The sequence below is a fragment of the Marmota marmota genome, unplaced genomic scaffold (genome assembly GCF_001458135.2).
Source record: "Marmota marmota marmota unplaced genomic scaffold, marMar, whole genome shotgun sequence".
Classification (NCBI taxonomy): domain Eukaryota; kingdom Metazoa; phylum Chordata; class Mammalia; order Rodentia; family Sciuridae; genus Marmota; species Marmota marmota.
In genome coordinates, this window is record NW_026000101.1 from 16,906,920 (window position 1) to 16,931,467 (window position 24,548).

Below are 24,548 nucleotides of genomic sequence, written 5' to 3' on the forward strand. Positions count from 1 at the left end.
CCTGGGCTTGGTGGGAGCTCAATTTTGATGACTCCCTTCAACCAGAATCCATTCATGCAATAAATATTTATCAAGTGATTGTTCCATGCCAAATAGTCCTTTGTTCTGCTTATCTTCATATCTTTCATTTCTTTTCCATGGCTGTCCTAATCACAGCTGCACCCACCTTCCTTCCACCAATCCCTTTTGGCCTTTAGTACCAAACTCTAGTTTCCTCTAAGCTAGCAAAGAAGACCTCTGCCTCCCCACATCTCATCCTTCATCCTCAGAGCTGTTCTCCCTGCCTCCATAATGTACTGCCCCCTGTTCCTTAATCACATTTCTCCTCCCTTAGCTCAAGTCTGTTGTGTCCCATTGTTTGTACATTCATTTGTAAGCAACCATTTATGGATTGCAGACCATGTGCCCTGCCCTGTACTTAGAGCTGAGAGTAATACTGAATTAGTCTTTGTCACTATCCCTTTCCCCAAGAAACTTAAAAATTTGTCAGGCTCACATGGAGAACATTGAAATAACAATCAGCATACCTGTCACAGGTATTCCACTTTATGGCTTTCTTATCTGTCATGTCATTTGATATTTCATTTACTCTATGAGATAGCTAGGGCAGGAGGTATGCCCATTTTATAGATGGAGGGAACAGGCTTTAGGGTATACTTACCTAATTACTTGGTTAGAAGTGGTGTCACTGGACATCGGGTATAAAATCATTGGGCCAGAGAAGAGAGTAGAAGTGGAAAAGAGTCTGGCAGGGCATGCTTAGTGCAGATCCATCTTGAATAAGAATTTGTAGGAAATAAGATTAGAAGGCAGGCTGGGGCTTTCTTCGCCTTGAAATGGAATGATTTACGTATTGGAGATAGCCTTAGTCATTTGTCTATTGGCTATAAAGTGGGGACAAGACCAGGAAATTGTTGGGATTTTTAGAAGACTTTACTGGAATATTATGAAAGAGCAAAATCTGAAAGCTTATAGTTTAAATGCTGAATTTAAAAAGGAAGACTTACAAGGAAATGGCTGGATACAAAAATATTGGTTCTCTTTGGGTGAGATATTTTTTTCTTTTTCTCTAGTGTATTTCCAGATTTTCATTTTTCATAATCAAAAAGAAAAATAATCATTTTTAAAAGAAGAAAGTTATCTTGGCAGCCTGTACCTGTTTGGGAGGTAGGGAGTGGGTGGTAGAGTGGGTGGGTGGACAGAGAAGTATAACTGACCCTTTCAACATCTCACACAAAAGCTCCTAAGGTTTGAACTAAAGCAATAGTAGTAGAATTGGAGAGGAAAGGAAAGATCAGAAAGCCCCTTTTGCAGAGAATAAAGAGGAGAAACAAAGGCTATCCTACACCAATGGCTGGGGCAACTGGGAAAATGAAGGGGCCTTGAACTGTAGAATAATCAAGACAAGGAAAGGCTTGGAAGCCAAGGTGATGATGCCTTGTTACATTTAATGGGATGTCACTGCTGGATGTTGAAAGGCAAGTCATTGCAGCCTGTGAAGAACTGCCTATCCACCCCTGTACTCACTACCTCTTGCTCCTCAGGTACTTAAAGTGGTGGTACCGGAAGACCCAGGTAGAGAAGAAGACACCTTTTATCGACATGTTCAATTGTGTACCCCTGAGGCAGATCTATGGTGAGCCTCACCCCACTTCTGCCCTGCTCAGAAAGGTTGTAGCATTCAGGTCTACTATAGAGTTAGGCAAAGAGGCTTCCAGGTTATGCAAATTGCACTGCCCCATTCCCTAGGTTTTTAGAGGAAGTGGTTTTTATAGTCCACAAAGTGAGAAAGGCATTGTTTTCTTCTCCCCTTACCCCACTAACCATCATGTTTCTCTCTCTAGGTTGTCCCTTGGGTGGCATCGGGGGAGGCACTATCACCCGTGGCTGGAGAGGCCAGTTCTGTCGTTGGCAGCTTAACCCTGGAATGTACCAGCACCAGACAGTCATTGCTGACCAAGTAAGAGCCAAGAGGCAGAGGAAAGTTTCAAAGAAGAGCCTCTTGGCTAGGGTGGGACAGTTAAATGTAGACAGGATTCAATCCAAGAAAGACTTTTAGGATGCTTTTTGTGTGCTCAGTCCTTTCTAGGATATACAGTGGGAATAAGACACGCACGGCACACATTTGTTGAACAAGGAAACAGCCCTGGCATTTCTGTATTAAATGTCTCCTATCTACCTTGCGGCCCCAATTCTACTAGCTGAGCCAGAACCCACCACAAGGAGTACAGAGAGTTCCCAGCTCACTGAACCTGGCTGAAAGAACATTTGGTAGGATTAGAAAGGAAAATTAAGGGGCTAGGGAGCTCAGTTGGGTGAGTGCTTGCGTATCATGCGTTCAATCCCCAGCACCACCACCAAAAAAAAAAGGAAAATGAAAACCAAGTCTCTAAAGTCAACGAGAAAAAAAGATCATAGTTCAACCTTCAGCTGGAGGTCAACTTCTTTGTGTGAATCACAGGTCTCTGTGGCTAGGGCCCCCACAACCTTCTCTAGCCCTTTCCTTTTCTGAAACTTCTTGTCCCCTTCTGCTTCTACATTGTTTGGGTCTTAAGTTGCCAGAGGTACATGGCCTGCCTTTCATCATATCTTTCTAATGGCCTACCTTTTTATTTATCTACCAAGTTCCTCTGTTCCTCTTCCCTGTTTGAGGAATGCCTCCCGCTTTCAGCTCATCTTCAAAGGAGAAATGACTGACAGATCTTAGTCCCATTGATGACAGTGCCCTTCTTAATTCAAGTTTATTAGCCCCACCCAATGCCCCAAGATCCCCCTCTGCCTCATCCCTTAGGTTTCCCAAGGGAATGCCTTCTGGAATCATGACTTTACAGTTAAAATAATTATTGCATGCTTAATATGTCTAGGCCCTGTGCTAGACTTCTTGTATATTTAATATTAAAAACAATCCTATGCTCATTTTATAGATGGGGATACTAAGAGCCAGAGAGGGCTGTATTACATCCAAGGTCACATGAGTGGTAAAAGGAAAGATTGGGATTTAGAACCAGTTCTTTCTATGATAAAGTACCTGTGGTTTTAACCATTATGTACTGTTCCAAGAACATGAAAAATTATTTTCTGTACAGTAAAAATACCAGGAGTAGTTTGAACCAAGAGAAGAGCTATTAATCTCTCATAACTCCTACTCTCCAGGAGGGGTGTGTGTGTGTGTGTGAGAGAGAGAGAGAGAGAGAGAAAGAGAATGTATATGTTTGTGTGTGTGGTGGGCCTTACACATAGGCAAGCACTATACCACTGAGCTATATCCCCAGCCTTAGCAGCTTGAATTTTTGTTGGGGAAATAGAACTTAGAGAAAACGGGAGACTGTGAGTGGCAAGGTGAGGATAGATAGTCTACTAAGAAAAGGGACTTTGTATGGTACAGACTTGCTCATTCGCTTTACACACATGCCAGCTCTGCAGAGGGCCACATCAGTGAACTAAAAGAGTCTCAAAAGAACCGATAGAGCAATCAGGGAAATAGAATGGCAATTAAATACATTTTGACATAATACACAAATGCTACAACAGAGGGACACATGGAATGACTCACTACTGGAGGAAGAAGAGATAGCATCTGACCTGGCCCTTGAAGGTTCAGGAGGAGTTACTAGATGGAGAATGAACATGAGCAGATCCATGGAGGAGGAAATGTAGTGTGCTCAAGGAACAGGAAGTATTTTATGTAACCAGAATATAAGTGTTTAAAGAGGTAGAGATCAGATTAAGAAGGGCTTTGGAAGCCAGGTAAGAGAATTTAGACTTCAGCCAGGTGCAGTGGTACACAGCTGTAATCCCAGCTACATGGGAGGCTGAGGCAGGAAGATCACAAGTTCTAGGCCAGCCTGGGCAACTTAGTGAGGCACTATCATAAAATTAAAAAATAAAAGTCCCAGAGCATCCCTAGATCAATTCCAGTACTAACAAGGGGCAAAAAGAATTTAGACTTTAGCATTACACCATAGGAGTCAATGAAACATTAGAAGCAGAGACTAACATATCTTGATTTGTGTGTAAGAAAGATCACTCTGCTAACCAGATAAGAAGTGGCATAGACTGTAGACTTAGATTAGGGTGTGGAGACCATAGTAGTAGAAAGGAAAGAGGAAACCTGGGAGCTAGATAATGGGGGAGGCAGCAGGACTTGGTGGCTTACTGAGCTTAGAGGAAGGCCTGGGGGATAAACTGAGGCTGGTGGTGCAGCTGTGAGGATCCAGGCTCTGGGAGGGGAGGAACTGCTCAAGGGGAGGAAGACTAGTGTGTGGTACCTGTGGGTTGCCCTGTTCCAGCCTATCTGCCCTCTTGATCAAGTTCACAGTGTGCTTGCGTCGGGAGGGGCAGACTGTATACCAGCAAGTTCTGTCCCTGGAGCGCCCAAGTGTCCTGCGCAGCTGGAACTGGGGATTGTGTGGGTACTTTGCTTTCTACCACGCCCTCTATCCCCGAGCCTGGACTGTCTATCAGCTTCCTGGCCAGAATGTCACCCTCACCTGCCGTCAGATCACACCCATCTTGCCCCATGACTACCAGGTGAGGCTCTCTTTCTGTTTCCTCCATTGCCCTCCCTCCCCCAGATCCACCTCTGCTGAATATTCCATGACCTGTGAAAGGGAGGGGTTGGAGCCATGAACATCACACACCTTGTCTTCTATGTACTCTGGTAGGCAGCTTGCCTGGGAATATGGGGAGATGCAAGTGGAAGACAAGAGTACATTGGGGATATATGAGATAGGTCCTTCTTGCCCAGGAATAATCCTGGGGAGTGAGACCAGAAAGGGCTACAATGAGACCGTGTGAGTCCAATTTTTTTGTCCCCAGGACAGCAGCCTACCTGTAGGAGTCTTTGTATGGGATGTGGAAAATGAAGGGGATGAAGCTATGGATGTGTCCATCATGTTCTCCATGCGGAATGGACTAGGGGGTGAAGACGATGCCCCAGGGGGTTTGTGGAATGAGCCCTTCTGTCTGGAGCAAGACGGGAAGACTGTACAGGGACTACTGCTGCATCACCCAACCCTTCCAAATCCTTACACCATGGCTGTGGCTGCACGACTCACGGTAATGGAAGAGCCTGCCCTTTACCTTAGCCCCTACCCTTAACCTAACTCTAGACCCACCCCCAGTACATCATGCTCTCTTCATTTCTTCAACCCCTAAGTCCCACCCTCATCAGAGTCCTTCAGCCTCTGGAACTTGGAGGCGATAGTATGTAAGAGGAGCTGGACAGCTAGTCAGAATCCAGCATACTTGTGGAGCTTGTCCTCACAGAGTTTTTGGCCCCTTAACAGGCAGATACCACAGTAACCCACATCACAGCCTTCGACCCTGACAGTACTGGGCAGCAGGTGTGGCAGGACCTACTTCAGGATGGACAACTGGACTCCCCTGCTGGTGATGGGGGGTCTGACTGGGAGGGTTGGGAAGAAAGACTGTACCTGTCTTAAGGACTAGGGGTGGGAGACCTGATAATAAACAGGCCTTGTTCTCATTTTAGGGACCCCAGCCCTGGTGTTGGAGAGGGTGCCTTTGCTGATTTGTCTTGTGATTCTCAGGCCAAAGCACCCCCTCACAGAAAGGAGAAGGCGTTGCTGGGGCTGTATGTGTTTCGGGCAAGCTGCCACCTCGAGGCCAGTGCCGCCTGGAGTTTTCACTGGCTTGGGACATGCCCAGGATCATGTTTGGAGCTAAAGGCCAAGTCCACTACAGGTGTGGGGACCAAGAACCTTTAATGATTCAAGACTCTAGAACTCTGACCTGGAACAGGTGTTCTCATCCCTTCCGTTTCTTTCTACCACAGGCGGTATACAAGATTCTTTGGCCTAGATGGTGATGCAGCACCTGCTCTTAGCCACTATGCACTATGCCGATATGCAGACTGGGAAGACAGGATCTCAGCTTGGCAGAGCCCAGTATTAGATGACAGGTGCCAGAGGAGTCTTCTCTTACCTTTTTTCTGGGCATGCCCTTCCAACTGGGACTCTGATTCATTGGCTACCCACCAAATTTCCACTATGTTGAACACCAGAATCCTTTCTATCCTTGGTGGTCCACACTCATGAAACCATTGCCTCCTTCTGACTTCCCAGATCCTTGCCTGCCTGGTACAAATCTGCACTGTTCAATGAACTATACTTCCTTGCTGATGGAGGCACAGTATGGCTTGAAGTTCCTGAGGACTCCCTACCAGAAGAGCTGGGAGGAAACATGTGTTGGCTCCGCCCTGTTCTGCGGGACTATGGTCGATTTGGCTATCTTGAGGGTATGGACTGCTTGTGGGATTTGGCAGGCCATACCCCTCAGGTCAGTTAGTGACCTATCACAAAGCCAGATGATGATTTTTACCATCCAGGGTATTGATGGGATGAGGGGGTCAGTGGTGACCATGAACAGATCACAGGCAATGCTCTGCCTCTAGCTTTGGAAGATGTGGGGAGGGAGCTATGAAGGGAAAGCAGGAATTCTGGCAACAGTGTATCTTCCCTCATTCCTCTAGGCCAGGAGTATCGCATGTACAACACATATGATGTTCATTTTTATGCCTCCTTTGCTCTCGTTATGCTCTGGCCCAAACTCGAGCTCAGCCTACAGTATGACATGGGTGAGGGTAACTTTTGTGTTGTTTTGTGTCTTTCCCCTTAGCTTCCTATATCCCTGAATGTTTGTGGTCCCTCAGATTATCTCTTCTTCCACTTTCCTCCAAATATATCTGCCTGTTCATTTCCCCTCTGGGGTGGCATACATAGCTCTGCGCCCCATCCCAAACCTGCCCATTCCATGCTTTTCCCCCTCCCACTTGTATGTCTGCTTCTCCAGCTCTGGCAACTCTCAGGGAGGACCTGACACGGCGACGATATCTGATGAGTGGAGTAATGGCACCTGTGAAAAGGAAGAACGTCATCCCCCATGATATTGGGGACCCAGGTAAAGATCCCTCCACCTCAAGGTCAAATGCCCTCCTTCAACTTTTTATACCCTTCACTTTGTCCACCAATGCAAATGAACCAGGTCCTCTTCCTTCTCACAGATGATGAGCCATGGCTCCGGGTCAATGCATATTTGATCCATGATACTGCTGACTGGAAGGACCTGAACCTGAAGTTTGTGCTGCAAGTTTATCGGGACTATTACCTGACGGGTGACCAAGGCTTCTTGAAGGACATGTGGCCTGTGTGTTTGGTAAGGGATGCATGTGCAGTAGCCAGTGTGTCAGGCATGACTAGCATCTGGGGAGAGCCCAGCTATTATCTTTTCTTAGCACCTAGGTCTTCCATTTCTTCGTCTTTCTCTAGGCTGTAATGGAGTCTGAAATGAAGTTTGACAAGGACCATGATGGACTCATTGAAAATGGAGGCTATGCAGACCAGACTTATGATGGATGGGTCACCACAGGCCCCAGGTTAGAGGCAGGGAGCGGGCAGGAATTTCCAGGAGGCTGGAGATGGGGAATTGGGCACCAAGAGATGGGGAAGGCTTAAGAAAGAACAACTGTTAGATTACATGAGGGTAGCTTGAGTTGCCAGTCTGACCCCCCAAACTCCTGTCCCTGATCAGTGCTTACTGTGGAGGGCTATGGCTGGCAGCTGTGGCTGTGATGGTCCAGATGGCTCTTCTATGTGGGGCACAAGAGGTCCAGGATAAGTTTTCCTCCATCCTCAGCCGGGGCCAAGAAGCCTATGAGAGACTGCTATGGAATGGTGAGTTGGGACAACCTGAGGAGTCTTAAGGCAGCTGCAGGGGCCCAGGATGCTTATTTTACCTTTCCTCTACTCTAGGCCGCTATTACAACTATGATAGCAGCTCTCAGCCTCAATCTCGTAGTATCATGTCTGATCAGTGTGCTGGACAGTGGTTCCTGAGGGCCTGTGGCCTAGGAGAAGGTGACACTGAGGTGAGAGACACTGAAAGGAAGAACCAGAGAAAAAGGTGGATTGTCCCCAATACACGGGAAGCAAGTATAATAATTCATGTCCCTGCCTTTGCCCTTGACCCTCCAGGTATTTCCTACCCCGCATGTGGTTCGTGCTCTCCAAACCATCTTTGAGCTCAACGTCCAGGCTTTTGCAGGAGGGGCCATGGGGGCTGTGAATGGGATGCAGCCCCATGGTGTCCCCGATAGATCCAGTGTGCAGTCTGATGAAGTCTGGGTGGGTGTAGTCTATGGGCTGGCAGCCACCATGATCCAAGAGGTAATGTAATGCACTCCTTCTCCTCTCTACCATCTGTACTGTGGCCCAGAAAACTTGATAATCCACCAGACATCAAGGCATAACCCAGTGCCACATCATCGGTCCATAAAGCCTCCCCCTTTTCTTTGGCATGTGTTCCACCCGCTGCCTTTAGGTTTTTCCCTGTGGGTTAAGTTTTATCTCCCTAATAGCTGGGTGTTCCTTGAGGGCAGAGACCTTACTTCTCTATCTGTCCCTTCTCTATCTATCTGATAACACTGGGAGTGCTAAGTTATATGTGTAACTTCCATCTCTCCCCACAGGGCCTGACTTGGGAGGGCTTCCAGACAGCTGAAGGCTGCTACCGTACTGTGTGGGAACGCCTGGGCCTGGCTTTCCAGACCCCAGAAGCATATTGCCAGCAGCGGGTATTCCGCTCACTGGCCTACATGCGGCCACTAAGCATCTGGGCCATGCAGCTGGCCCTACAACAGCAGCAGCATAAAAAGGCTTCCAGGCCAATAGTTGAACAGAGCACAGGACCAAGAACAGGGCCCAAATGTGGACCAAAGGAAGCCTTGGCAAATCTAAACCCAGAGTGAGCCCTCTGAACTGTGGGAGCCAGCCTCCAGCCTGGTTGATGCTCCTTACCCCAAACCTCCTGCATCCCTGAGCCACCAGGACAATCATGCCTTCCCCTTTTCCCCACCCTGCTGTGCCAGTAAAGAGGGGCTGAGGGTGAACCATGCATCAGAATCACTTATTTATTTCCTTACCCTTTCCCTCACTGCATGAAATATTTGAGGTGGTCAGTTGATTTCCCCAGATCCATTCATGGGATAATAGACACACATGGGTACAAATAAAAGACCCACAAAGCCAGTAAGTGTTGTGTGTTTGAGCCTGTAGGCATCCTAGCAGGGCACAGGAGTGAAAGCCAACCCTCTCCTATTCTTTTTTTATTTGCACAGACAGCAGGGTGGGGTGGGCTTTTGCTGAAACACCTATATTCTCACATTTAACCTGAGTATCTATCCTGCAAGATGACAGGTGATGGGCTGTGGGTAGGGAGGCATCCCCCCTTTCCTGTGAGATTTGCCTGCAGGGGAAGAGTGGGTCCTGGGCAGAGGGGCTCTGAGAAGAGGTTGGGGAGTGGCCACTGCAGAGAAGGCTCTTCCTGAGAAGCCTGAGGCATGTGATATTGCAGGCAGGAAAAGTTGCCAGGGGCCGGGAGTGTATGTTCTGAGCTGTCCAGTAACTGGTTCCTGTTGTCCTTTTGTACGTCTGACTGCTGTGCAAGTAGCTCCAGCTGGTGCAGGTCCCTACTGGGGAGGGCACGAAGCTGGCGGAACACTGAGAAGACAAGAACTGTTAGGAAACAACACAGAAGGAGTCTAAGCCTCTAGTCAGTGCCTGAAAGATATCCTTAATCCTCTTACCAACATGCTCAGCCAGCAGGCTCCCCCTTGTGTCGGAGGAGTACATAGCAGGCACAAGGAGAAGGCAGAAGGAGAATAGTAGGACCTGGAGCATAGAAAAAAGGGGATAAAGGGATCTGAATTGTACTCCTGTCTCCACCCCTGAGGAATCCCTCCTCCCAACACCATCCTCACCAGGACACAGGTGCTGCTGCTGCTGGTTTTGTTTGATATCTCGATCACCATGGCCTGGAGTTTCCTCAACTGATCTAGAAGGGACCTAGAAGAGGGTACTGTATTGAATACTCCTTGCTGGCATCCTAAGCCACAATGAAAACCTCTGTTATGCCCATCTCCTCCCTCTGCCCTGAATCCTCTTATTATTTTGTCCTATTTTTGCAAATGACTTCTTCTCTGAACAAAATACTGAGTCCCTCATTAAAATAAAACACTTCCCTGACTGAAAATAATACCTTCAATAGTTCGTCAGTGCCTGGTCAGCAGTGCACATAATTCTCACCAGGTACTCTGTGTTCTCTACCTTCTAGCCCAATGTGCCTTCCAGCCAAACCTGACTGTCGTGTTCTCTCTGCCTAGAATGCTTTCTCTACCCATCCCTCCCCACAGTCCTAACTGCATTCAGCTACTACTGCCCTATGAGGTCTTTAACTTACTTCCACTTTCCAGGTACTTAACTCCTTGGATACTTATAAATTTATCCCCATCATTGGGAACTTCTTGTAATCATAGACAGAGTAAAGGCCAATGACCAGACCTTGCATTTGAGGAGCTGCCCCTACAAATCAAGTGTAGGATAACAGGGAAGAGACAACATTAAGTGGCAGGTTTGGGAGAAATTATCTGGAAGGTTGCTCACAAATTCTGTTCCTCCAGAAGTTGTACTTTGTTCTGTAGCTCCAGATTCTGGGCTGTGTATTTCAAGACCCTGGAGGATAAAAGGAATATGGGAATATGGCCGTATCCTCCCTTTAAAACCTTAACACAGCTATTCTATTCCTTCTCCCTTTCATACCTGTTCTCTAAACCCCCCACATACACCTTCTTCTTCCTACGGCTCTCTTGAGCAGACCTCTTGTTTCGAATCTTCCTCCTCACTCGTTTCAGAACTTGTTCTTCCATCTGAGAGAAGATGGGATAGAGTATCAGAGGAGTATTGGATCAAAGAAGGCAACCAAGTTCAATATTCCCAGTGTAGGAATCCCTAACAGCTACCCTGACCAGTAGTCATTCTACTTCTGTCTGGATGCTAAGGACCAGTGTTAACCCTCTCACAAGCCAGGACATTTTTAACAAGCTTATTTTTTTAAAACTTTATTCTGAACAAACATCAGCCTTCTTACAATTTTTCTTTTTTCTATTTTTTTGGTTTGGGGCATGGTGGGCAGTATTGGGGATAGAACCCAGGAGCACTTTACCACTGAGCTACATACATCCCCAGTTTTTGAGATAGGATTTACTGACTTGCCAAGGCTGGCCTCAAAATTGTGAACTTCCTGCCTCAGCCTCTCGAGTCACTTGGATTAGAGGAGTGCACCACCGTGCCCAGCTTCTCATTATAATTTCTGCCCATCAGACTTACCTAGTCTCTGGGGCCAAATAGAACAAACCCTAATTAACTATTTTAGGACACTTTTAACATTGCCTAAATTTAAAAAGGAAAAAAACCTCAACAAAATTTTAAATCATTGATGAACTCTAAAATGCACACTAAAATGTCCTTTAACTAGTATAAAGGAGAGCAAATTAGTCACTGCCCTTGTAGGGGTAGCACCTCTATCAATAGCTTCCAAATCCCATGTACTTTTTGCTAGCTACACCACACTGCTGACTCATTTTGTACTTTTTAAGAACTCAAAATTCCCTTAACCTTTCTGCCAGTGAACATTGATTTCCTCATAGTATCATAATACTATGCCTATGAAGTTGCCATTCACTGCTTGCAACCTAAAACAGGATTTTATCCTTATTCTTATTATATTGCTTGGTCCCAATTGTTGAACTCAAGACACTTTACAACTGAGTAAGAAGTGGATTACCATGAAGCCAATAGAATGCCCTTCACTTGGACAGATCTTTCCAAGGCTGTATACTAATGTTGCACTGATAATTTTGAATTTATTTTTTCTTAAAAAGAACACCGAAGTCAGGAACTGCCCCAGTTTCCTACTAGCAACAGATTTGCTAACTTTGTCACAGAATTTGCCTACTTGGGAATTTGCATCCAGCCTTTGCTTCACCAATGGAAGCCTTACCTTAGTGAGAGGAAGTGTCCTGGGCAGAGTAAGCCCCTCCTTCTCCAATAGCCTTTTCTCCTCTTCTGTCAGTATCAGCCTAGCAATCTCCTGGGGTTATGGGAAATGGGCAGCAGAGTTGCAGGCCGATGTCAGAAAGAAATGGGGAACTCTGGCCCCACCCGTGCAATGTGGGAATAATCCTCTTGAAAACCAAGTCAAGTACCTGCTCAGTGGGCTCCTCCATATGCAGTGGAGTCATCTGGACCTCCTTTCCACAGCTCCCGCTATCTACAAAAAGGGATAGTAGGAATAATCAGACCCATGAACCCTCCCTCCCCCAAAACTGCTTATTTCAGACTCACCTAGATCGACGGTGACATACTCCTGTGGTAGGGAGTAGGTGTGATCGTGGTGGACAAGGCTAGAGTCGGAGGATCCAAGAGCATCCAAGGATTGTGGGGGACTCAGCAGAAAGCTCAGTAAATCCTCTGCCTCCCAGTCGCTCAGTAATTGCACGGAGTCCTAACAAATTAACAGGCTTTGATTGATCTCCACCCCCATTCCCGGGCTCACAGATATCCCGAGCTTTCCCCCTCAGAACCTCTATCCACCTCGGAGGGCGGCAGCTTCCCGTCCAGCTGAGCCTCCACGACTTCGTCCCGCACAGCCCCCAAATCTCCGCCTTCCTCTAGCAGAAAGCCCAGCAGGTCCTGGTCACCAGGGTCCAAGGCCAGCTCCATGTGGGACATCTACGGAAAAGATAGGCAGAAACTAAAGGTACACCCCTCCACGCGGCTCCACCCCGGATTCTAGGCCGGACCCCAGGCCATCTCCCCTACCTCGCTTTTCCGTCCGCTGGGTTGCCCCGCTGGGGGCTAGCAGTCGCTATCAAGCCGGAGCCGACTCCCAGCTCCAGGGCTCCTCAGCCTCCAACACAACATAAATGACGCATCCAACCCCATGGCATATTGGGACTTGGAGTTCTCTCCAACTCGGAAGTGGCCTCCGGGCCGCGCCACGTCCCGGGGGCTATGCAAATGATTGGGACGTCCCCGCGGCTACCTCACACCCTGCGGGCGGGGATTCGGGGATCCGGCCACGCCTCCGCTCCAAGCTAGAAAAAGGAAGAGTTAAAGAGTCTGAAAGGGAACTCGGGCGTAGTTCGGGTGTTTTCTCCGGTAGCGCCGCACCCTTGCTTCCTGCCGGGGAGGGGCTGCCGGTCTTCGGCGGGCTCCCGAGCATCGAGAGCTGGGGCCAGAGCAGCTTCCTGCAGTCCCCGCAACCATAGAGCGCGGGCCCAGGGCGCCGCCCGCGGGTGGGGGACGTTCCCGGGACGGAAGTGGCGGAGAGTGTCGAAGGGAGGGGCGACAACAAAACAGGACTACGAGCGGCTAGCGGGCCGGCGGGTGGGGCACAGAGCCCGGCAGCACAGGTAGGCCGGACCGGGCGAACTGGAGCCTCGGGGTGGGGCCGCGGGGCCCGGCCCGGAAGGCGGGCGGACGGGCGGGGCCCCCGACTGTCCTGCGTGTGGTGTTTCGGGTTCAGTGGGAGAGGTCAGTGTCCAGTGTGTCTCAGCTAGGTATCGGAGTTAAGTAGGCCGGCTTGCGGGAGACAGGCCCTTCCTGGGAACCGTCCCCCGCCTGGTCTAGGTTTTGGGGAGGGTGAGGAATGGGTGGCAGTGAGGCTCAGGGCGGCGATGTGCTTTGGTGTTAGCTGATAGCGGGTATGTGGTAGAAAAGTTTTGGGTGAGTTTGGGACTAGTTGGGGTTGGCTTAGAAGTTATAAAACGGGGCTAAAATTTCAGTTATTCCTATGAGTCAGGTCCGTTTTGTGTAGGTGAGGTTTAGATTAAGGTCATTATTTTGTTTTATGAAATGGCCACTGTAAGTCAGAGTGCAAGGTCGGGTTAAGGGTCAACAACAGGAATTAGATTAGTAGTCCGTTTTAGGGGTTAAAGACCGTGTCATGGTCAGTATTAAGGACAAACTGAAAATGAGATTTAGCAATCAAATTACAAATGAGTTTTAGGTTTAGGGCTCAACCTTTAAGGTTATAGACAGGAGAGCTGGTGCTAAAGGTAAAAATTAGACCAGTATGGGTGTCTGCTAGGAAAGAGAAGAATGTTAAAGCTAGTACTGGGGATCAGGAAACAAATTAGGGTCAGGGTTAATGTTAGGATTTAGAGGCAACTTTGGGATTGTGGCTGAGGCCAGGGTCCTTGACCTTGAGCAGGTAAAATTTAAGAAGTTTGTAGTAAGTAGATGCCTTTGTTTTGTGCAGAGGTCCCTTATTCCTGTGTAGTCACAGGAGCTTCTTTCACGCAGAGAGATGATAAACTAATTTCAGACCAGGATTCTGGGATTCAGCTAAAATCAGAGGTATCTGGGATTCCAGCTTTTTTATTCCACTCTCTATGCCCAAGGCTCTTACTGTGGTTACCACAGTTGGAGGACAGGGATTCCTGACTCTCTGTTTATAAGAAGGGATGTAGAAAATAAACAGGGACCCAGAAGATGTTACAAGGCCTAGTGGTAAGTGGGGGACTGCCTAGGGAAGAGGAGACAGGTGACTAAGGGGGATGCAGACAAGGAAACACTATTGCCAGGGGAGAAGGGGATGACTAAATCCCCTGACAGTTTAGCTACACTGCCTTCCCTTTAACTGTTTCCCTAGATATTAAGTGTCCCTCTCCAACTCTCATCCCTGTCTCTGATTACATACCCTTTTGTCATACCTCCTTATAGAATACTTTCTTTGCCTTTGACTTTCCTATGTTGTTCCAGCCATTCCCATCCTCTCTGCTGCCTCAACCCCACCTCTTAATCCACATATGCTACTTTAATTTACCCTCACCCAAACCTGCACTTTCCTGCATACCACCTGGTCATCTGCTAAATACCTTTCCACCCATCAGCCCCTGCCATGTACATCCACTAGTTCTGAGTCTTTTTTAATTTCTTGATCCAGTTATAGATCCCCTTCCCCCACTCCCCAACAGAAAAGAGGAAATGAGACCCAAAGAGGAAACTGGGTCTTGCTGATCTCACGCCTAGCCAGGCCACTGACCACACCCCCATTTCACTCCCAGCTTGACCCTGCCACTGACTATACCCTACCCATCCTGATTCAGCTACTGTCTATACCCTAGACTGCCCTGCCCCCCACCACAGCTCCAGTTTTAGACACTGCCAATATCTCTTTACTTCCCCACCCTACTCAGCCTAATTTAGCTACTTACTGTATCCTCCATCTGTTCTCAAACCCCTATAGCCTGACTTGGCCTCTAACCTCACTCCATCTTCCTCTGACTTAGGCATCATCCATGTAGTCACTCCTCCCTTTCCCCCAGCCTGATCCAGTGACTGATAGTATATGTATTTTTCCTACCTGATTATTAATCACATCCCGTCTTCTTTTCCCTCATCCTTGCCCCAGTTGGGAAAGTCCCAATTCCTTACCTAAATTCAAGCTGCTCTATCCACTGATGATAGGAAGCTAAGAGATCCCATTCTGACTTTGGGCTCTGGTCCAAGAGATTGACAGAACAGACTGTCATTAGGTATTGTCAATTCTACCTCTTAAAAATCTCTCCTGAGCCAGGTGCGGAGGTGCACGCCTGTAAGCCCCAGTGGCTCAGGAGACTCAGGCAGGAGGATCGCAAGTTCAAAGCCAGACTCAGCAAAAGTGAGGTGCTAAGCAACTCAGTGAGAACCTGTCTCTAAATAAAATATGAAATAAGGCTGGGGATGTAGCTCAGTGGTCGTGTGCCTCTGAGTTCAAATCCCCGGTACCCTCCACCAAAAAGTCTCTCCTGAGTGGCGGTTTCCTCTTTACCATTCTAACTCTGGTTTCCTTACTTCTTACTTGTACTAAACAATGTCTTTGTAAACAATCTCTGAGTTATTTTCCTAAATTGCAGTTCTGGTTATGTTCCTTCTCTGCTTCAAAGCTTCCTTTTGTCTCCTGTCCCCCACCAGTAGGTAAAATTCTCATACTCTTCTGTAGGCCTCCCCTGCCTTTCCATCCTAACCCTGACTTCCTCACCACTGCTCCCTTGCAGGTACCCTGTGCTTCAACCAGTCTGCCTACTCACTTCCCTGACTGCTCCTCCACGATTTCCTGCTTCTCCACCTTTGCTTAAGCTATTCTCCCTGCCTGGAATGCTACTTTTGACTCATCTCCGGCTGGCGTAATGGAGAGAGCTTGGGCTTTGGAGTCAGAGAGACATGGGTTCGGATCCTGACTTCACCAACTTAGTATTTGGACAAGTACTTTGAACAAGTATTTAATTTTCTTGAGCCTCAGTTTCCAAATCTGTAAAAATGGAAATAATGACACCTACCTTGCAGGGTTGTTGTAAGGATAACTGAAATTATGTGTACAGTGCAATGGATATATAGTCAATAAATGTTAGATCACTATTACTTCTTATTATATTTATTTATTTTTTTAAATCCTAACTTCAAATGATACCTTTCATGGACATTTTTTCATCCCACTCCCTAATCTTCCTACTTCCCCCTCCCCCCCTTGGAAGTAGATCTGTCTTCTGAGCACACACTCTTTGGCTTTTATCACATCACATTATTGTAATTCTTTATTTAGCTTACCCACCTATCTGGAAGATTGGGAGCCCATTGAAGGCAAAGGCTAGGTCTTACTCATCTTGGTTCCTAGCCACTGAAAGTTTGGCCCATTCCTCAAGGAATTCTGGCTGGGTGAATGAAGGAGAATGTGTACGTAATAGGAAGAGAGATGCTGGGGACCAGAGCACTGAAGCATGGCATGCTTGTGATTTGTGGGGAAGCTATGTGTGTGGGATGGGGACCCTATAAGAAGATCCGTGTAGAGGCTGTGTGGTTGAGATAAGATGTATATAGAGACAATGTAGGTGGCTTTGTGGGAAAGAGGTCTGTGCACATGCTGGGGTGCGTTAGGGGAGAATGAGTGTGCATGTGTAAATGTGGAGGGGCTGTGTTGGAGGAAGTTAGGTCCAAAGCCCAGCTCAGCTGTCCAGTCCAGCCCTAAATGAGCCTCCAGCAGCCCGAGGCCGGATATGTCAGTCTCACCCACAAACCCTCCCCCCCTCCCCGCGGTTGAGGACTCAGAGGCCAAATTTGGTAACAGACTGAGTGTTACTCCCCCAACCCTCTTACATTCTGACTCCATCTTCAGCTTTCTCGCTCTCTTTGTCCCTTTCCATAACTCCTTATCTTTCTGTAGTTCTGTTTGTGGGTATCTGCTCTATGTTCTCCACGTACCCTAAAATTCCTTAGCCCCAATACACTTACATTCCATTCCTTGCTGGGATTTGACCTCCTGTCCTCTGTCCCACCTCCCCCCTCCAATTGCCCAACTCCTCTGGAATGCATCTCAGGAATGTATTGAGGGAGGAGGAGTTCCCTGGGAGGGGGACACGGAGGGGGTGTTGTTGCTGTTCCATAAAACATGATGGAAAAGGGAGCAAAGTTCTTAGGCCAGGGCAGGAATCAGTTAGCTTCTATTCATACTTCCAGGGGCCTTGTTCTTTGCCACCACTACCCCCAGTGCACTAATTCCCTCCCCATCCTTCACCCTCCCCATCCTTCACCCAATTTTGTAGATGTCCACTCAGGACCAGCCTGGGAGTTAGGGTAGGCATGACTCAACTGCCTTATCGGGATCTCACCAGAGGCCTCTGAGGAAGATGTGGGTGTCCATATGTCCGGAGGAAATGGGGGGAGACATGCAATTTCAGTTTAGGGTGAAGGGTCCTTTCAGTCCTGCTTTAGCTCCTCAGACTCCTGGCAGCTTCTCTGACCCTCCAGCCCTCACTTTTGTGGTAAGCAGTCCATGGCCAGGTCTGTCCATTTTGGGAGAAGTGCCCCAGGAGAACAGGTGGGAAGAGGGGAGATTGGAAGGGTTCTTTCTTTTTTTGGAGAAAAGAGAGAGAGTGAGCCATCGTTTTTCTCTTTTGAGATTCTTGACTATTTATAAGGTCAGAAATGGTCTAGTAGTCACTGATCCAGACCTTTCCCACATCTGCCTCCTGTTTCTACCTAGACTTTGAACTCTCTCCACTCATCTCTCCTGACCTCTTTACCCTCCACCCCTTTCCAACTTCCCTGGTTCTCAAATGCCTTCTGTGTTCAGACACCCCACCTCTGCTTGCCAGTCCTGCTTTCCCCACTTGAAGCTAGCAGTTTGCCAGGAAGGGAATGGGGACCTCATTCTCTTAATTAAGAAGCACCCAATCCCTGTACCACACTGGGTCACATCATCAGCTGCTGGGCAGACTTGTCCTCTTCTAGCCTGTGCGCCACCTGCTGCCCACAGTGGCTCCTTTAGCCCTCTGAGATGTGGTGCCCCAAGAGCAGAAAAGCCGGGTAAGACCCCTGTGTGCTAAGCTGCACTAATACTGTAAGAGGAGGTAACTGAGGTGGAGGGCAGAGAAGGACTTGCTGAAGCGGAGAGTGCATAGGAGTTGCAGCAAGACCTGAGTATCAACTTGGTGACTTGGAAGGAACAAGGACTGAGTTAGAAGGACTGGGCTCTTTCTCTCACTTGCCTTGAAACTTTGTCCTCTCTTCCCAGGGTCTGCTTCCCCTTTTGCAAAATTCAAGAGTTAGCTAGATAATTTCTGAGATCCCTTTGGACTAGAGAATCATAATTTTAGCTTGACTGGCAGGGAAACCAGATATGTGGCTCTGCTCCTTGAGGAGCCACCCACCCCCCAACCTCTCAGGTTGAAGAAAGGCTGGGGCAGGAGTGGGCCTGGATGGCCAGAAGAGCCTGCACTCGATCTCCCTGCCAGGCTAGCTAGAGTCTGTTTGCAGGCTTTAGAACCCTTGGGAATTATCTCATATAACGTCTTCATTTTGCAGAAAAGGCTAAAGCTAAGAGAAGAGGTCACGTGATGTGTTAGGGCAGAGCTCTGAAAAGCACAGACAGGGAAAAGCCAGCAGAGAGAAGAATAAGAGACAGAGAGAAAAATACAGGTGGGGTAGGACTTGAAAAGGAAGTGAGCAGGGACAAGTGGCAAGAGAGGCACTTAGATGAAAGAAGGGAGACAAAATTTCAGTGGTGGGTCAGGGCAGTGCCCACAGTAACATAGTATTTCAGATCCACTATTGTACCCTGCAGACTAGCCTCTCCCCTGGATGTCTTAAATGATCAGAACTGGTCCTTTTAATGTAATGAATCTTTAATTCTTTTAAATTACTAAATTTAAAAAAAAAAAAAACAGCTTTAGTCTGTTTTGGTGAGTCCCTTTCAAAAAATCTTCTCTCTAGAACTTCACTGACTGGTAAGCCTCTTTTCCAATTGAGAGTGTATTCTAATGCCCTAATGTCGCAGGACAGGTATAGCCAGGCTGGAGAGCCGAAGCTGCCATCATGGTTGCACTTTCGCTGAAGATCAGCATTGGGAATGTGGTGAAGACGATGCAGTTTGAGCCATCTACCATGGTGTACGATGCCTGCCGCATTATTCGTGAGCGTATCCCAGAGGCCCTGGCTGGCCCTCGTAAGTCTAACTACCCAGTGGCTGGGGCAGGGGTCCTCTGTCTCTTCTCCTTTCCATGCTCTTGAACTTGAGGGATGACCTCATAGTTCCCTAAGACTACTCACTCCTCATGGTTATGCTCCATTGTTCCCTTCTTCCTCTTTAGGCCTAAGGTCATGGGAGAAATGGTAAGGAGCAGTGATGTAGCCAGCCACAGTGGGGTCTTTATAAGTCTAAGGTGATCCATCTTCTCTTTTAGCCAGCGACTTCGGGCTGTTTCTGTCAGATGATGACCCCAAAAAAGGTATATGGCTGGAGGCTGGGAAAGCTTTGGATTACTATATGCTCCGAAATGGGGTGAGTATCAGTCCATCAAGGATCACTAACATCCTCTTCTATCAGCAATCACTGTCCCACCTCCTATTTTCAGCACCCACATCTATTGTCTCTGATCCCTCCCCCTCTTGCTTTATTTTGTTATTTTTTTTTTAATGGTTCTGAGGATTAAACCCAGGGCTTTATGTAAATGCTCAACCCATGTTGCTTTCTCTTATAAAATAAATAATACCCAGCCCCGCTCCCATATTGCTTTCTGTTACAGTCAGTCATAATACCCTACTTTTGAATGAATCATGATAGTTTTCCTTTTGGTAAATTAGTTTCCTCCCCTCAGGCCATGTGAAATAGAAGTAATGCCTTTAGCCTAAAGTAGGCCTGACCTCCTTCTCCTACCCCAATAGGACACTATGGAGTACAGGAAGAAACAGAGACCTCTGAAGATCCGGATGCTAGATGGAACTGTGAAGACAATCATGGTGGATGACTCCAAGACTGTTACTGACATGCTCATGACCATCTGTGCTCGCATTGGTAAGGGGTCTTGGTGGAGCTGAGGGCCCAGGCCTGGAAGCTCCAACTCTGCCATAAGATCTAGATGTGGTGCCTGGAAAGTTATCAAACTGTCCCCCTTCCCCAGGTATTACCAACCATGACGAATATTCACTGGTTCGAGAGCTGATGGAAGAGAAAAAGGATGAGGGAACAGGCACTTTGCGAAAGGACAAGACACTGCTACGAGATGAAAAGAAGATGGAGAAACTAAAGCAAAAATTGCACACAGATGATGAGTGTAAGCAACTGGAAAAAAGAGGACTTTTGGGGGGACTGGGGTTGTGGCTCAGTGGTAATGTGCCGCCTAGCATGCATGAGGCACTGGGTTCGACCTTAGCACCACGTAAAAATAAAATAAAGATATTATTATGTCCACCTAAAGCTAAAAAATAAACAAACAAAAAAAGAGGGCTTTGGGAGAGGGCCAGGAAGGGCAGTCAGTTATTCCTTATTTATTCTGCATCAGCTTGTAAAAGGCACTGTTTTACACACTGGGGATGCATCTATAATAAAAACAAGTCCTACACTCACGGAACTTACATTTTAGTGAGGGAAAGTAGGAAATGAAGAAATAAACAAAAACCCAGACAGCAGGCAGCTCAGGAGCAATGGGGATTTGACATTGAGGGAACTCTCTATGTCCCAGTGAACTGGTTGGACCATGGTCGGACACTGAGGGAACAGGGAGTAGAGGAGCATGAGACACTGCTGCTGCGGAGGAAGTTCTTCTACTCAGACCAGAATGTGGATTCCCGAGACCCTGTACAGCTGAACCTCCTTTACGTGCAGGTATTAAAAGGACTTGGCTGGTGCAGGACAGCCATTGTGGGGTATCACTACACCCACACAACATTTGCTCCTCCTATGCTCTCCAGGCACGAGATGATATCCTGAATGGCTCCCACCCTGTCTCCTTTGACAAAGCCTGTGAATTTGCTGGCTTTCAATGCCAGATCCAGTTTGGACCCCACAACGAACAGAAGCACAAGGCTGGCTTCCTCGAGTGAGTAACCCACATCCCATGCTCTGTCATGGCCCAGACTCCCTACCATTGTCACCCCAAAAAGCCTGTCTCCATCCCAGACCTTCTCCCCCTGTCTTCTCTTCCAAGGAACCAGGATTTGACCCACACAGTCATCATTCTTTTTTTCCTTATTGGTCCCATTGGAGTGTGTGACTGTAGTGCTGTATCTCTGCCCCTGTTCCCTTTCCCAGAAGTATGTAACTCTTGTCTATTTATTTAAGATTCCCTGAAGAATTTTGCTGCAGTAGCCAGAGGAAAATAAGATAACATTTTCCTTGTAGGGGAATTAGATTAAAAAGTTTCTAAAGTAGCCAGGTATGATGGCACTCACCTATAATCCCAGTGACTCAGGAGGCTGAGGCAGAAGGATTGCAAGTTTGAGGCCAGCCTTAGCAGCTTAGTGAAACCTTGTCAAAAAAAAAAAAAAAGTAGTACTGGGTGTAGGGGAATGTGGCTTGATGGTAAAGCACCCCTTGGTTCAATCCCTAGCATACGGCTCCCCCCCAAAAAAAATCTCCCAAGTTTCATCTACTAGTATTTCTAGGAATGCATAATTCATTATGACTTTCTAGCTTCCTAAGTGCATGGTCATCCTTCTAGGGAGTTCTTCCACTTCTTGGTTCCCTGAAATGGTGCTCTAGACCCTTTCTCTTTCAGAGACTGAACTTCCGATTTAATGAGCCCCTTTCCCCACAGAGGGAGACACGGGTTGCATTCAAGAATTCATGTTAAGTTATCTCCATTTCAGAAGATAATCCAGACCCAGTTTCCTTAGAGTCCTCCTTCTCCCTAGAGGTAGCACTGTCCTAGACATTTCCTCATACCCCTAGGCCCAAAATTGATGTCCCACATGTCCCCCAATGCTGTCCACTATGTGCTGACCCTCCCTTTTCTGGTGTAGCCTGAAGGACTTCCTGCCCAAGGAATATGTGAAGCAGAAGGGAGAGCGTAAGATCTTCCAGGTGAATGGGGTAGGGGAGAGTGTCTGGGATGATCTGGGAGCTTTGCTGCTTGATCCTACTGACTAAGTGGACCCCTGCCCACTGCCCATCTCTGCTTACCCTGCTTCTACCCTCCGCTATTCTTCTACCTGTCTTGTGTCAAACAAGCAGAAGACTTGGGCTTTGATATCAGCCCCATCACCAATTTTGCCATGGAATTCAGTTCAATATTTTCTTTACCTCTAATGTGGGATAAAAGTGCCTACACCCCGTGTATGATTGATGGGAGCATCAAATGGGCTACTATGCCTGAAATTACTGTGAAAGTATAATCTTTGTCCAAGGATGAGGTGTTATCTCCATTATTTGAATACTCATCCCGCAAGGCCTTCTCTTTGAACTTTTAATTCCTAACTACCTATTTCACTGTAGAATATCTGTAAGTTCTTTATCCTTATCTGTAAGTTCTTTATCCATATCTCATGAGTCATCGCTTCTGTATATCCCTAGCCAGTCCCCATTCCATCATTTCTCATCTTTTGCGCTCCTGAACCTTTCTGTGTCCCCATAATATTCTCTTGATACAGTTAACATATCACCTTGACTTCTTAGCTGTAGCTTTATTCCCATATTTTTGCTGAATCTTTCTCCATTTCATATTTGAAGGCACACAAGAATTGTGGGCAGATGAGTGAGATTGAGGCCAAGGTACGCTATGTGAAGCTAGCCCGTTCCCTCAAGACTTATGGTGTCTCCTTCTTCCTGGTCAAGGTGGGTTCTGGTCCCTCTCATTATCCTCCTATTTCTCACTCTTGTCCTTTCCTATCTCTCTGAAAGTCTCTGACTCTTCCCTCAATCACATTTCCCAATATTTCCCCAAAAGTCCCATTCTCTGCTTTTCTGATCTTGTGAAACTTGCCTGGAACACCTGCCTGTTGTCAGTCCTCCACCGCTACTTCCCTCTCTACCTAGCATTTTCCCTTGTCCCAGGCCCATTCATGGACACCCTTGTGTAGCCCTCCTAACAACCTTAGCATCCCTTGTGATCTAGAGCTAATCTGACAGTTTGCCTCTCATTCAACCTCTGACCTGAAATACCAACACCAATCTGCTTTATAGGAGAAGATGAAAGGGAAGAACAAGCTAGTGCCCAGGCTTCTAGGCATCACTAAAGAGTGTGTGATGCGTGTGGATGAGAAGACCAAGGAGGTGATCCAGGAGTGGAGCCTCACCAACATCAAACGCTGGGCTGCCTCTCCCAAAAGCTTCACCCTGGTGGGTCTGGGGACTCCAATGAGGAAGGGCTTTGGGATTTTCTGAGAAGGGACAGCTATAGAGGTCTTTCCCCTTTTCTTGGGATAGGTGCACTGAGTGCGACTCCAGAAAAGCTGTTACTTCGACTTTCCATTCTAGTTAGACTTTAACTTTTCTTCTGAGTCCCCACCTTGTTACCCTAGGACTTTGGGGATTATCAGGATGGCTACTATTCAGTCCAGACAACTGAGGGAGAGCAGATTGCACAGCTTATTGCCGGCTACATCGACATCATCCTGAAGAAGGTGAGCACTGTCGACTCATCTTCACCTCCTCTCCCCAACACCTTCCCCAAGCCAGTCCTTTAGAAATGGGGTCCCAGGTGTGAAACAGCTGACTATAGAAAGAAGAGACTCCCTTTCCCAGCTTCCTCTTCTTTAACTGCCCCCAATTCTTCCTTTTTTCTTCCTACAGAAGAAAAGCAAGGACCACTTTGGGCTGGAGGGAGATGAGGAGTCTACTATGCTGGAGGACTCAGTGTCTCCCAAAAAGTAGGAAGAGAGTTGGGCTGATCCCATCCCTTGGGTAGGGAAGGCAAGGCTTGACTTCAACGACTGTTGGGGGACAGGGATCCCTAGGATGGTTCTTTCACTAGGCATAGGCTGTAATGATCCTTCATAAACCCCCAGATCCCAGGACCTGCTGTGGCGGTGTTACTGGAGGGTGGCAGGGAGATGAGGAGTCCTGTGTCCTCCACCTTGTCTCCAGGTCAACAGTCCTTCAGCAGCAGTATAATCGGGTGGGGAAAGTGGAGCATGGTTCTGTGGCCCTTCCTGCCATCATGCGCTCTGGAGCCTCTGGGCCTGAGAACTTCCAGGTGGGCAGCATGCCACCTGCCCAGCAGCAGATTACCAGTGGTCAGATGCACCGAGGACACATGCCTCCATTGGTAAGTATGCCCCATCTTCCACCCCAGTACCTGGGCCCTTCTTCTACCCTCTGCCAGGCCTACTTAGGAGTCAGCAGTGCCCAGGCTTCTGTGTTCCTATTTGAATTCCCTTTAACTTCTCTTTCTTCTAAACTTTCCGTTCCAGCCTCTGTTATTCCTCCTTCCCTTG

The 24,548-nt window shown here is 47.6% G+C and overlaps 3 protein-coding genes across 13 annotated transcripts in view; 2 read left to right on the plus strand and 1 right to left on the minus strand.

Moving 5' to 3' along the window:
• The first annotated feature begins 1,190 nt into the window (after positions 1-1,190).
• On the plus strand, positions 1,191-9,047 carry Gba2 (glucosylceramidase beta 2). Of its 5 annotated transcripts, none has more exons than XM_015492354.2 (16): positions 1,194-1,636; positions 1,845-1,960; positions 4,312-4,530; positions 4,819-5,058; positions 5,289-5,391; positions 5,553-5,706; positions 5,798-5,923; positions 6,087-6,259; positions 6,494-6,598; positions 6,814-6,921; positions 7,025-7,176; positions 7,290-7,396; positions 7,552-7,694; positions 7,773-7,888; positions 7,995-8,186; positions 8,489-9,047. In XM_015492354.2, the coding sequence occupies exons 1-16, from the start codon at positions 1,456-1,458 to the stop codon at positions 8,765-8,767; spliced, it is 2,514 nt and encodes an 837-aa protein (XP_015347840.1). In that variant the 5' UTR covers positions 1,194-1,455; the 3' UTR covers positions 8,768-9,047. The 5 variants fall into 5 exon arrangements, with proteins under 5 accessions (XP_048639357.1, XP_015347840.1, XP_048639356.1 ...); XM_048783399.1 differs by having other exon boundaries at positions 1,510-1,636; positions 4,290-4,530; XM_048783400.1 differs by lacking the exon at positions 4,312-4,530 and having other exon boundaries at positions 1,191-1,636.
• Creb3 (cAMP responsive element binding protein 3) lies at positions 8,916-12,819 on the minus strand. 2 transcript variants are annotated; one of them, XM_015492356.2, is made up of 10 exons: positions 12,678-12,819; positions 12,450-12,587; positions 12,201-12,360; positions 12,062-12,126; positions 11,857-11,946; positions 10,617-10,723; positions 10,461-10,529; positions 9,779-9,863; positions 9,605-9,689; positions 8,916-9,518 (listed from the first exon to the last, which is right to left on the minus strand). In XM_015492356.2, exons 2-10 carry the CDS (start codon positions 12,585-12,587, stop codon positions 9,184-9,186), a joined length of 1,134 nt encoding a protein of 377 aa, XP_015347842.1. In that variant the 5' UTR covers positions 12,678-12,819; the 3' UTR covers positions 8,916-9,183. The 2 variants fall into 2 exon arrangements, with proteins under 2 accessions (XP_015347842.1, XP_048639359.1); XM_048783402.1 differs by having other exon boundaries at positions 12,450-12,609.
• A 209-nt stretch (positions 12,820-13,028) lies between these two features.
• Positions 13,029-24,548, plus strand: part of Tln1 (talin 1) — a 33,544-nt gene continuing 22,024 nt past the window's right edge. For 2 of the 6 annotated variants that reach the window (XM_048783397.1, XM_015492353.2), the window contains exons 1-13: positions 13,146-13,270; positions 19,179-19,341; positions 19,580-19,677; positions 20,061-20,190; positions 20,297-20,449; positions 20,858-21,000; positions 21,087-21,214; positions 22,137-22,197; positions 22,843-22,947; positions 23,296-23,451; positions 23,634-23,735; positions 23,905-23,981; positions 24,199-24,379. In XM_048783397.1, the coding sequence (XP_048639354.1) occupies positions 19,212-19,341; positions 19,580-19,677; positions 20,061-20,190; positions 20,297-20,449; positions 20,858-21,000; positions 21,087-21,214; positions 22,137-22,197; positions 22,843-22,947; positions 23,296-23,451; positions 23,634-23,735; positions 23,905-23,981; positions 24,199-24,379 (1,464 nt within the window). In that variant the 5' untranslated portion in view covers positions 13,146-13,270; positions 19,179-19,211. Of the gene's footprint in view, positions 13,271-19,173; positions 19,342-19,579; positions 19,678-20,060; positions 20,191-20,296; positions 20,450-20,857; positions 21,001-21,086; positions 21,215-22,136; positions 22,198-22,842; positions 22,948-23,295; positions 23,452-23,633; positions 23,736-23,904; positions 23,982-24,198; positions 24,380-24,548 lie in introns of all 6 variants that reach the window. The other 4 variants (XM_048783396.1, XM_048783398.1, XM_015492351.2 and 1 more) reach the window with 4 other exon arrangements.